The 14,166-nt window shown below is 39.0% G+C and overlaps 1 protein-coding gene across 5 annotated transcripts in view; it reads left to right on the forward strand.

Annotated features, from left to right (window-relative positions):
• The window catches only part of DOCK4 (dedicator of cytokinesis 4), a 446,778-nt gene that overhangs the window by 366,881 nt on the left and 65,731 nt on the right, over window positions 1-14,166 (forward strand). For all 5 annotated transcript variants that reach the window (XM_075600022.1, XM_075600024.1, XM_075600026.1 and 2 more), the window contains 2 exons: window positions 7,693-7,841; window positions 10,550-10,635. In XM_075600022.1, coding sequence (XP_075456137.1) covers window positions 7,693-7,841; window positions 10,550-10,635 — 235 coding nt within the window. The remainder of the gene's footprint in view (window positions 1-7,692; window positions 7,842-10,549; window positions 10,636-14,166) is intronic.

Below are 14,166 nucleotides of genomic sequence, written 5' to 3' on the forward strand. Positions count from 1 at the left end.
CGTTCATTTCACTTATAGTTGCATATAGCTTTTAATAAAAGCAATAATTAGTACACAGTGTACTCAGAAATACCCTTTCTAGCTGCTCATGTTCATACACCTTCTCTCTCCTACATCTCTGGTTTGTGATCACACTAACACATATTCATTATCGTCAGTTTATTAGTTCTGCCCCTTTTCATACACAATGTCAAATCATGGACTTCAAATTACCTTTAGTTTAATACTCCATGTCTTGCTTTAATTTCATCCATGTGCTAGTCTGATATATTTTTAGCTCAGTTACTGCACATCATAGAAGCTAACTTGTTTAACCAATGTCACAGAATGGTTCAACATGTATTTTTTTGTGACTAGAATCCTTCCACTGATTAGCCTTTTTTTTGGGGGGGGGGGGGGGGGGGGTAGATGAAAAATCTGTTTATTTACAAATTATCCATTTGCATTCCAGAGGGTAATCTATGCATTGAATATTATATCAGAACTAGCTCCTGATATGAGTTTATTGTATATTACAGTATGACTGTAATCGCACAGATTACATTGAAATGCTGGGTCAAACCAGCAGGTTTTTTTTAATGCTTAAAATCGTTGAGTGGCAATAAAATGAAAATAATTGCACACCAGATTGTGATCTTAATCCACATATATAGTGAATATAATACAGTTATAAATAAATAATAATAATGATAGCATGTTCTTGTATAGCGCTGCTAGTTTTACGTAGCGCTTTACAACGAGATTTTGCAGGCACAGGTCCCTGCCCTGTGGAGCTTACAATCTATGTTTTTTGGTGCCTGAGGCACAGGGAGATAAAGTGACTTGCCCAAGGTCACAAGGAGTTGACACCAGGAATTGAACCAGGCTCCCCTGCTTCAAACTCTCAGTGCCAGTGAGTGTCTTGACTCACTGAGCCACTCCTTCTCCTTAGGAGAACATAAACATATGTTACATTTAAAAATGTCTCAATCAATATAGACAAGTGATACAGTGTGTGTGTATATAGTTAAATGACACAAACAGTGTGTGTGGAAATAAAGTGATGTGAATATAAGAAAAGGAAAATACTTAGTAACCTTTCCAAAACAATACACAAGTCTGCTGCCATTTCCAAGATGATGCTCAGTATCACCAAAAGGCTAATGGAGATAAAACAAAAAACAGCGCACAACTCATAGTGTATTTAAAAGTATAATTGCTTGTTTCAAGGATGGTGATAAATGCACGTACATCAAAACTCGTTATATAAAGCAATACATGTTAGGGACATGTTACCACAAGGCGCACACTTCTGCTGACACGGATTCCTCAATATCCACATCGGCTGGCACTCCTCATCTGTAATCCCGTATCGTTCGGTTCTTTGCAGTGGATCAGCTGTTCCAAGGGTCATCTGTTTTTGGCTCAGGATTCTCCCATAAGTATAGTCAGTGTGTGTCATATGTCAAATATTTAGTAACTAACTGCCAACACGAAACACAGCCTCACACCAACTGCTGCAGCACTGGGTCTGATATGGCAAAACACTGACGTCACTAGCAAGTGCCGTGGTTGATTTACAGCTGACTGAACGTTAGAGTCAAACTGTATGCAGCCAACATACCCGAGCTTACCTGGCAGTGTGCTGATGGTGTATGCGGAGCGTATGTCTGTCAAAATCCTACGCGTTTTGTAAATCTTGCCTACTTCTTCAGGGATATGGACTGAGTGATCTCTGTTAGTTTATATATACCACAGATCTCTGTGATTGATGCTTGTACGCCTCCAGCTTTGTCCAGTCACATCAGCACCCACAAACCTAACCCAAGCTGACACAGTTTATACAAATCAGTAAAATCACATCTAACAAATCTTTAATGTTTTACTAACATAACATATTAATGACAAATACTAAAATCATTTTAAACAATACAGGTTGTACGAAATCAACATTCTGGAATATAAGAAACAAAAAGTTAGTTCTAAACAATGAAAGCAATGAATCCTCCCACCTTTAAACTTAATTAAACATGATAAAGGAATATTTGTATTGCATTGTATGTCTTTATTTATATAGCGCCAAAAGTGTACTCAGTGCTTCACAAAAAATACAGTACAGGGAATTATAATAATACAATAAGTGCAGCAAAATCAGACAATAAGAAAGGAAATCCCTGCCCCAAAGAGCTTACAATGTAAGAGGTTTGATGGGGAACTTACAGCGACAGTAGATGAGGGAATAAGTGCTGTAGATGGCAGTGCTTGGCACAATGGGTGGTAGGAGTGACTGAGTGTGGGACAGTAACCATAAGTGCAGACTATTGGGATGCTTGATTTGTGGGGCAAGTTTTAAGGTTAGTCAAATAACTTAAGGGTTAACACACGTTACGTGGGAAGAGATGGCAGGGAGGCATGGGTAAAATGAGGTGTATATGTCTGGCTTCAGGCTTATGCGAGATCCCCAGCAGCAGGAAGGAGTAGGTAGAGGGTTTGAATAGAGGATTTGTGGTGGTGCTTTTTATTGAGGGGTAAAGAAGTTGTTGGGAGAGAGGTGTATAAATAATGGTGCATTGGGGAGTGGGGAAGTTGGTGAGAACAGAGACGTTCACCAAAGAGTGAGGAAACAGTAAACAGAAAAAGCAATAGGGAGGGCATATTGAGATGCAGGAGGAGAGATTCCAAGTTATCGGAGGATAGGGAGGATTGGAGGATAGGATATTTAACTTGTCCTCAGTGAAGTTGACAGAAACATAAAATAATGTATTTTTAAAATATAATTCTCTCTATAGACTTTTTAGTACCCCATATTTTTATTGGATATGATATTAACTGTTCTGCTAACTGTGTGAATTTTTATCAATTGTGGTTATCCAATATCTTTGTGACTAAATTATATTTTTGTGACATAAATTCTTTTTATTATATGTGTATTATTTTAAATTGGATTTTTAATGAACCTATAGGTTCTTTCTTGTTATCTGTAGACTAGGTCAGATTCTTCATCTTCTGTCTGTTTCTGATTTTATCACCCTTGGAGACTTTTTGTACATTTTTGTTCCCCATTTACTGTGTAACTCACCTGCTTAGCCAGATGCTAATTACCTTCATGATTTCAGTTGGTCTATTCACTATAGTGGGTAATAAGTTATTGCTTTCATTGTTTAGAACTATCTGTTTGTTTCTTATATAGCAGGGTTCTCTGGTGCGTGCCCCGTGTTCGCTTACCTGCCGGCGCCGTCGCGCCTAGCAGTGGAGGCAGGGACAGGTGCGGGAGGCACTGCGGGGGAGTAGGGAGCGGTGAAGAGCTCGCCGGAGGCTCCGGCGGCTCCCTCCGTAGGGCGCCGCCATATTGGAAGCACGCGCCGAAACTCGCGCATGAGCAGAGGCACAGTAGGGAGCGGCAGCCATTCCACTAAGCTCCTCCTGGGGAACTACAATCCCATAATGCATAGGAGCGAAGAACACATAACGCCAGGGAGCCAATAGCGCGGACGGATTCCCCTGCACAGAATAAGATAAATTGTGCGTGCTGTGAAGACTATGCCAATCAGTGCTGGGACAAGGTTAGTGGAGGTTGTGTCTGCAGCTGACTGGAAGCGAAGACCAAAAGACTCCAGACGTTTGTGCTCTCCAGTGATCCCCCTCTCGGCGCCTCGCAGTCTATTACCATCTGATGCGACCAGATACCACCCGGAAGTGACGTCAGACGCCATTTGGCGACGGCAGCACTAGGAACAGAGGAGGACGGGGAGACAGCACAGCAGGCGCACAGAGCGCTAAAGATACCTTTATGTGTCTGATATTTGTGTACTGAATGTGAGTACATGTCCTACAATTTCATTGATCATAAAACTCTGTTCTTTGCAAGCTATACTATTGGCCGTTTCTTCTGCTCTTCTTTTATATATATTCTATGGGAAACTGAGTTATACCATCCATGAAGTAACCCTCAGAAGGGAAGATCAAGAGGGGATTAAAGTCCTACCCAAAGAAAACCTCACTACTATATCACTATCTGACAAAGTCAGAGAAAAGCTAATTTACCCTACATTTTGCTGTAAGTAGGTTCTCCCCCAGAGCTAAGATTCACGTATATTTATTTATTATTGAATCACAATACTGCACAATAATTGTTTGTGTATGTTTTTTATTCACATGTTGTTTTCCTGACTGGGTCGCTCACTTTCCACAACCAATCACCTCTGCACTAGGCCAGATATCCCCCTAGGCCCCAGCTAGGCCCCCAACTCATTTGTAACACTATTCTGAAGACTATTCTGAAGGTGATATTATCCATGCCAAAATTCACCCCACACGCGGTGGATGACAATGTTGGATCAGACGGATCCCCTTTTGCTACTCTGCTATAGCCAGGTGCAGGAGCCCCGGGCAGGTATCTAACCACGGGATAGCGCTATCTCCAACACATCTTGGGGTGGGCCTTGACATTGGGGCATGGAAATCAGGGAATTGGTGCCTGGCACCCATGGTACTTTGGGACACTCACCGTGATTCAGGTGGGTGATATATATCTTGCTGTGGGATACAGAGTATCTATGATATTGCATACTGAGGTTATTGTTGTGTTATATTGTTATCCTGCGCATAGTAAACTGTTTTAGCCATAACTTGGTGTATGTGGTTACTGTATGTGGGTCCTGTGTCAGGGGTCATTCTAAACTCTAGAATCCTGCACAGGTGGAGACGCTGTTATTGTAAGTATTGTTCCATAAGGATATACCCCAGGCTTTCACTGGCGGAGGCTCAAGCTTCCTGTGAGCCTAACGGGTATTGCACCACACCTGGTAATACAGATATATTCCCACACATGTCCCTATCTACGATTGGGGGGGGGGGGGGGAGACAGAGGGGAGAAACTGTGTTACACTTATATTTCAGAATGTTGATTTCGTACAACCTGTATTGTTTTAAATAATTTTAGTATTTGTCATTAATATGTTATGTTAGTAAAACATTAAAGATTTGTTAGATGTGATTTTACTGGTTTGTATAAACTGTGTCAGCTTGTGTTAGGTTCGTGGGTGATGATGTGATTGGCGGCTTGTACACCTCCAGCTTTGTCCAATCACAGAGACCCGTGGTACAGTATATATTAAACAGTGATCACTCCGTCCATATCCCTGAAGAAGTAGGCAAGACTTATGAAACACATAGGATTTTATTGACAGACATACGCTCCGCATACACCAACAGCACACTGCCAGGTAAGCTTGGGTTGGTTGGCTACATACAGTTTGATTCTAACGTTCTCTCCACTGTAAATCGCTCATGGTGCTTGCTAGTGACATCAGTGTTTCGCCGTATCAGACCTGGTGCTGCCACAGTTGGTGTGAGGCTGTGTTTCGTGTTGGCAGTTAGTTTCAGCCCTGTGGTTACTAAATATTTGACATACAACGCGAGAATCCTGAGCCAAAAACGGACGACCCTTGGAACAGCTGATCCACTGCAAAGAAATGAACGATATGGGATTACAGACATGGAGTGCCAGCCGATGTGGATATCGAGGAACCCGTGTCAGCAGAAGTGTTCGCCTTGTGGTAACATGTCCCTAACATGTATTGACTGATATAACGAGTTTTGATGTATGTGCATTTATCACTATCCTTGCTACAAGCAATTATACTTTTAAATACACTATGAGTTGTGTGCTGTTTTTTGTTTCTTCTCCTTAACACCGTTAAGCACTAAATGGGATTGGCTAAAATATAATATTTTTGCTTTCTGTGTGCTCTTCACAAAATGTGCTAAACCCAATGAAAATTACAGTGTTACAAATGATGGTGTTTTCCCAATAGCCTGTTTCCTACAGTATATGAAAGGATCCTACTGCTAGGTTTTTTTTTTAGTTTTTTTTTTTTTTAACTTCATTTTATATAGTGTGGTAACTGGGGTCCCCCCCTGAGTCAAACACCACTATTTTCAGCTCTGGTGACCCCCATGGTCCCCAAAACACTTACAAGCTACGCTACTGGGTTTTAATCTCCCTCAGGGGAAATAAATAGCAGCCAAATCTCGGACCAATAGAAAGCTGCGACATCGACGTTTTTTTCTTCCTATTGGATGGCTATTTAAATCCCCTTTAAAAAACAGAAAGTAATGCCGGTAACCGGAGGGTCACTGGAACTGAAAATAGTGTGATTCAGCTCTGGATGATATCCTGGTTCCAAGCCTGTAAAAACAGAATAGAGGTCTGTTGCGGTGGATTTCTTTTTTTAATTGATAAAATAAAAAAACATGGAAAATTTAAAAAAATGTTAATACCTCGCACCTCTGTCCCTTGCGTATCTTCATCTGTCCTCCTGAAATCTGTCTGTTGTCTTACTATTAATCTTTGTATAAATGACAACATTCTCCTCCAGCGCTGCTTACACTGACACTCTATATACATTTTAATTATACATACACACACGCATAAATACAAAATGTTAAAAGGAACATTATGACCCTCCAGCAATGATTAGCAAAAGCGTGGAAATGCTGAGATATTCGTCTCTGACACACAACCCATCCTAATGAGAAATAAGGCAAGACACAAATTTGTTTCATATGATGTAATATCATGTCAGATTTATTAGCTAAATATTTGAACTGTTCGACAAGCTCCTTATATGACTCATACAATAGGTGATAGCATTTGAAAGTTAATGATACATCTTTCCTAAATCTGTCTCACCGCCTCCCCTGCTTAAATCACTCTCCTGGCTTTCTATCAAATCCCCCATCTCACACTCAATTCTCCTCCTCACTTTTAAAGCTTTACACTCTTCTGCCCCTCCTTACATCTCAGCCCTAATTTCTCGCTATGCACCATCCCGACTCTTGCGTTCTGTTCAAGGATGTGTTCTCTCTACCCCCTTTGTATCTAAAGCCCTCTCCAGTCTTAAACCTTTCTCACTCACTACCCCACATCATTGGAATGCCCTTCCCCTCAATACCCGACTAGCGCCCTCTCTATCCACCTTTAAGACCCACCTAAAGACACACTTGCTTAAAGAAGCATATGAGTAGCACTGTGGCTAATACTATACACATGATACATAAAGCTTGGCCCCCTGCAGACGCATTTACCAGCATGCCCTCCTACTGTCTCTGTACGTTCTTCCTACCTACCAAATAGATTGTAAGCTCCTCAGAGCAGGGACTCCTCTTCCTAAATGTTACTTTTATGTCTGAAGCACTTATTCCCATGACCTGTTATTTATAGTATTTGTTATTTATATGATTGTCACATGTACTGTATTACTACTGTGAAGCGCTATGAACATTAATGGCGCTATATAAATAAAGACATACATACATAAGATATTGAGTGCATATTTTCTACTTTTTCTGTCTTTAGACAGGTGTTGTGGAAAGGGGTTCCAGTGACATCACGGGACAGAGCCTTAACATTGGGGAGTGGAGCCAGTAGACATTTATTGGGCTACAATCAGTGTTGGAGGGACTGAATGGAGATGGGCAGCTAAATAAGGCAGGGCTTTTGGTCAGAAACCAGAACAGTTTGAAAGCTTTTGTTAGGTGTATGGAAGACATAGCACATTTGTAAACAGAACGTTTTACCATGAACTATATGTATTGGTTTGTGTGTGTATGCATGTGCGCGCGCTCCAATATGTGTTGCTAAGTGACGGTTTTATTCAGCAACAGTGGAAGAGTTCCATTTATAACTATACCCTTTGTGTTGTCTTACAGGCGAGCACAAGCTTCATTTTATTCCAGCTTTGATTGGTCCATTTTTGGAGGTAACATTGATACCTCAGCCAGACCTGCGGAATGTAATGATTCCTATCTTTCATGATATGATGGACTGGGAGCAGAGACGCAGTGGCAACTTTAAACAGGTATATCAAATGTATCTTTTGACTGATGAAATGGCACTTTGAGGCTGGGGTTCATCAAGCCACGATGCGGGGTATCGCAGCACAATCCGGTGGAAGCTGCCATTGCCTTGAATGGCAGTTACCTTGTCATCAAGGTACGATATCTCTCAAACTGGCTTAATGAATCTCGGCCTAACTGCTATCAAATCAAACTCATTGGGTACACTAAACCACAAAGCAGACCAGCAGGCAGGATCCAGAGGTGGCACCCAATTTGTTAAATCTGGCTCAATTTGACTCACTAACAATGAGTCAAAGCGGAGAGGAAAGAATCAGTGGCATTGAAGAGGTTAAACTTCCATTGCTTCTTCAACCCCATATCTTGGAAAGGTTCTGCATTCGATTGCAGTGATTTAGAAGAGGCCAGTGTTAGTGGTAAACGCTGCTTTGATCTGTGTAAAAAAAAAAAATCTCCAAGCAAAATAGCCTATATTTATTTTGGCCAAACATTTTTGACACTCCAATACGTTTTCTATTTTCCAGCTCAGAAGCTAGTTAAATCTTCCAAGTACTTCTGCAGCTCCCACTCGATTTTTCTCCTGCTGTCTCAAACTATTTCTCTACACCCACCATCATGCTGCTCCATAGGAACATCGATTTGAAACATTGTTTAAACGTACACACAAAATAAATGACTTTGATTTCTATGCAGGAGCATTGCTGTTAACCCTTGGACTGAGGCTCTCAGTTGTGAGCGATGTATACACAGTAGCACTGGGAAATGTAAAATAAATCATTGCTGTGTGCTCTAAATAACTGGTATTCACTCGATTCTGATTTTAATTTAAGACCTAATTCAGATTGCTAAATCCTTAGAATTAAAAGTGAAATGACCTGTATTGGCCCATCCATCAGGGAGGGAATAATGATACAGTAATATTCCAGGCAGGTGGCACATGAAAACAAATCAGCACATGCAGTAAGTAGACAGGAATCCAAAGAAATACAAGCTTATATATATATATATATATACAGTGTTTGACAAACCTATACATTTGCTCGCCCCCGGCGAGTGGATTTAACCCCCGGGCGAGTAAATATTGGCCCAAGCAGCACACGTTTGGTACTAGGTGGCGAGTAGATTTTTTTGTGTGGCGAGTAGATTTTTTGGTGATTTGTCAACCACTGTGTATATATATATATATATATATATATATATATATATATATATATATATATATATCTTCGTTTGGACACATTTGTAAGAGACGTTTCCCTATAATGACTTTGTTAACATGTGGTCCTTATAGTTTTACCAACTACTTGCCCACTTCTCAGTTGATCTACTGTAAGTGCTTTATCTCTTCCTAGAGGAACACTCTTTATACCAAAATGTTGTATCATTGTTTTTAATGCAGCCCCTTTTCAGAAGTGTTAAAGGATTTTGTCTAAAAAAGCTCCACTTGTTGAGGAGCCCTCCATACATATCCTGTTACTAAATCACATTATTTTCCCATAAATAAAACATACTTAAATGAATCCCCTAACACAAAACTTTTAGTTTTGTAAGGATGCCTTTTTTTTAGCAGCAGCTTCTACATAGGTATGTATGTATGTGTATATATATATATATATATATATATATATATATATATATATATATATATATATATATATATATATATATTCCATAGGTTGTAAGAGTTATAATTATTAAAGAGCTCAATAAATGTTTTGGGTCCCTGTCCTTTAAATATAGAAGAGTCTTAATACTGTTGAAAAGGGTGGGGGTAGTCAGAGTTGTTTTATAATGTAAAATGTTACATTGTCCCACTCTTTCTTATTGGTTATTCATGTATTTAGTACAAATGTCACTAGAGTGATGACTATACCCAAGGGAATGGGCCAACGGCAACTGTTCCAGCTTTTGGAATAACATCCACCAGAACATATCATAATCACTGTGATGCAATTATTATAATCACCGGTTATGTAGAAACATGTACTATAGGTAAAACAAATACAAAGCCCCAATACACCATAGCCACAAATATAATTCACTAGAATGAGACATATGTTAATGATAATTGTTTGTATGACTAAAGCCCTCTGTGATAAAAGGGGCTGCATTTTAGAATTGGGACAGGTAAAATATTTAAAAACTGATTAAATAGTTAGCCAGTCATTCTTCTGGCATTAAACAGTGTTGTCTGAAAAACAGATATACCTACTTAACTATTTCATAGAGTTACACTACACAGGTTATATACATGTATCTCTTCTTTGTTGCTCACACAATGCATAACCACCATTGGTAAAACATACATGGAAAAAAAAACCCTGTATGGTCTACTTCCCATATAGAAACAGGCAATACTAATGGAGGAATGTGTCAAAATGTGTTTTACATGAGCTGAAGCCCTGCAGGAGAAATTAAGGCAATCTCGTTGGGCTGCACTTGCTTTTTGTTTGAATCCATATATAGCTAGATGCCTTAGCAGCAGTAGAGCTAATGCTACTCAGCCAGTAGTTTAAAGTCACATTGCTCTATGACAATTAGTCCTGAAAACATTCTCAGGGAATGGTGGCAGCTTAATGCGGGTGACAACGTGACCTATCAACAAAGAAGAAAAACCCTGAATTGTAATTACAAGTGCACACAGTTAGCACTAAGCCCGGAAGGAATTCTTGCAGAATAATACAAAGCATCTTTTATGCATCTCTTTGAGGTTGAAGCAAAGCTAATTGACAAATTGGATAGCCTAATGTCTGAAGGAAAAGGTGACGAAACGTACCGGGAGCTCTTCAACAGTATGTAAGTAACAAATTAAAACATTATTCACCAGGTTGGGATTTGCATAGATAAATGTGCTTGTTGTAAATAAAACCTTTTTTTTTATTTTTTATTTGTTCAAATTACAATTCAGTCACCTAAATGTGTTAATTACTTATGTAAATGTTGCTATTTTTGGGCACTGTAATTGAGGACAGCTATGTATATTGTCTGTTAAGTGGTAATGTATTATTGAAAGAGATAAAGATGCTCGTGTGGGTGGTGAGTTGGCGTACAGTGTTTTTCAGGCTAAGGTAAAGTAGGTAACAGGCAGATGCTTCATTAGATGGTCCTCTATATTGATTTAAATAGCCAGGAAAGAAAAGGCATTTGTCATGACAAACAGACTTCTCTGCCAGTGTTAGAGATGATTGTTTTTTGACGAACAGATATTCACTGTGGCTAATCAGAGCAGATCCTCAATGTTTATTTAATAGCTGCAGGATTTTTTGTGTGTAATATTTAATATTTGTACATTCATCTGAGCCTGGGATTGCTGTTTTTGTTGTTGCAGACACTGAGATTTTTTGGAAGCTTATGAATTTCTCATATGTAATCGTCTGCAACAAGACTGTTTTTATTATTAGTTCTTGCCAGGCATTTCTGTGTGCTCCTCTGTACTGCATCTCCTACAGTTTTGTTGAGATACTAATCACTGGCGGTAGAAGTCTTTATCTATACAGCTTATTGAAGCTGAGCTCTACCTGGGTGTTGCTCTACACTGCAATGACATTGACATCTAAATGTTTATTTTCCTATCTAGAAAGATCTCTAAAATATGACCCCTGCTGAAAAGAACTCTCATTTGGTTACAAATGGTGCTGAGTGTATGTATATATGTGTGTGTGTGTGTGTGTGTGTGTGTGTGTGTGTGTGTGTGTGTGTGTGTGTGTGTGTGTGTGTGTGTGTGTGTGTGTGTGTGTATATATATATATACACAATTTTCTGCAATACATTACATGGTACTATATAGTATCATGTGTCGTATTGCAGAAAATTGTATATATATATATATATATATATATATATATATATATATATATATATATATATATATATAAAACAATTATCTGCAATACATTACATGATACTATATGTATATATAGTATCATGTGTCGTATTGCAGAAAATTTGCTCATTGGAAAAATTGGGGAATTATAAACCTTGCAAATAAAACAGGCAGCCAGAAGGCACCATGATTGGAATCTAGTGTCCATGTTGTGATGATTTTTGCAACCTGAATGTACCCACTCTACCTATTAGGATAACTTGCACTGTTAATACGTAAAAAATAATACTGTAGTTATTATATTTTAAAAAGTGTACGTAGAGTCAGTTAAGTAGCCCAGTTCTGGCTGATGGGAGATGGGGTGACCAGGAATGAAAATGATAGGCAAAAGCCAAAAACAATTTGTATCTTCATCAAAGCCCACCGGGCCACCGCCACAGTATAGTAATTACTTCATACAATGCTTCTTCTGCCTCCTTCCTTCCTGCCCTCTCAGTATGTAGATCTTGGGGCAATAAGTGGCCACTGCATGTCTTGTGGAAAAGCATTGTACAGTAGGTGAGAAAAGCGGCATAATCGCCCAAAATGTATTTACTATATAGTGCTAGTGCTTAGTACATCATGAGACATGATTAAGTATATAGACCTTAAAGTATTCTAAGGTGCAAAATGTAGTAAATGTAGTAAATTGGGGATTCAATTCCAAGTAGAAGTCCACATAGGGGGAATTTTTCCAATGCTGATAGGTGATTTTCTCTTTCACTTTGTAATCTTTCTCTGGAATCCTCTCCTGCTCTCTTTTCCAAACATACCTCCGGAGAGGGAAAATGGATCTAAAAAAATGATAAATAGTAGCCATTAAATGACATTGAACTTAGATTTTTCAACAAACCGAACAATATAGTCGCCATTTATATGCACACTTTCTTGTCTCACACAGTTAAATGTCCAGTGACTCACAGGCTTCCATCTAGTAACTCTTAGTCAACTAACTATCCATTGACTGTTCACTCAGTAACAAAATATCTACTCTCTTGCCAATCACTGTCATAGGCACTTGTTAATTTATCCCTTCTCTTATGGATAACCTCTCTCATCAAATCTCTCAAAGATATCCTCATTCATTCATTCATTCACTGTCTCATAGACCTCTATTCATCCACCTAATGCACTCATATATTTGTCAGCAGACCAGTTAATTCCCTTTATTAATTCACATGCTCACAACCACGTATCCAGACACCCAATCATTCACCCAAAGGCAGCAGACTTGCAGGAAGTATTTTTTGATGTGGTGATGTACATATGAAATCATTAACATACATTTCCATAATGTCAAAATGTATAAACACAGGGGCTGCAGCACCCCTGCACCCTTAGTTCCAGTCGCCACGTATGGCAGCCATCCAGTTCCCCCACAGTATACTAAGTGGCAGCTACCTATCCACCATCAGCAGTGAACCCTCCTGCCACCTGTATTTGTATGACAACAATGTGGCTCAGCTAAAATAAACTGTTCTATACAATCGCCGCTCACATAGAAAAAACCCATGAGAGTCACAAAGAACTTATAACATGGCATGTGTCATATACAGTAGAATAAAAACAATTTACAACAGGGCACACAGAGTAAGAATGCTCCTATTCATGAGCTTGCTACACATTCAATAAGCTTTGCATACTCTTGCAGATATTACAAATGACAAAAAGGGGAATGATGGAGGTTATTGTTAAGCCTTTATACTAATTTAAAATGGAAATATAATACAGTATCTTTAAAAAAAATTCTTAATGTCTACAAATTTTGCCAGGATCTCTTTATCTATACTATCAATATTTCTATTTTCTCACTTTGTTTAGACATGGAGCTTGGCAGGGAATTACAGAAGTAACAGTTAATAATAATAGTAATAATAATTAAAAAAAAAAAATGAATACACTGCTTAAAGGACTACTGAATGTCTGACTGAATAATTGCTCTGTAGTTGACTGAATATTAAATAGTGGCCCGAAGTCATGATGCCACAATACAGGACATCACGCTGGTCTGCCGGTAACTGCCATTAAAGTTGCGATGCAGGACATCACGGCTTCACAATTGCCGGCCAGTATGGTTTGTCTTTCCATATCAAAAATGAGATAGCACAGAAGTATTGCCTGCAGTTTCTCTCTATTTCCATGAAACAATTTCATGGAAACTAGTCTTTGTGTAACACACTCCTGCAGGAAGAAAGAGAATCTATAAGATGTTTGCTTACACTGATACCTTTGCTTAAAGGGACTGGAGTGAACTCCTGCATATACTGTATGACAGCAATGCAAACTTTGTAAGCTGTGGTAATTGTTTAGGTGATACAAATATTGGTGAGTGGATATTTTGGAGAGGTGTGATGTTTTCGATTTTTTTTTTTAGAGATAGAAAAAGAGCACTGAGCAAAAATAATTGCCTTTCCTATGCATAGCACCAATATCCATCTAATTTAGGTATTTTGTGCCTTCACATA

This window comes from Ascaphus truei, chromosome 5 (assembly GCF_040206685.1).
Source record: "Ascaphus truei isolate aAscTru1 chromosome 5, aAscTru1.hap1, whole genome shotgun sequence".
Classification (NCBI taxonomy): Eukaryota; Metazoa; Chordata; class Amphibia; order Anura; family Ascaphidae; genus Ascaphus; species Ascaphus truei.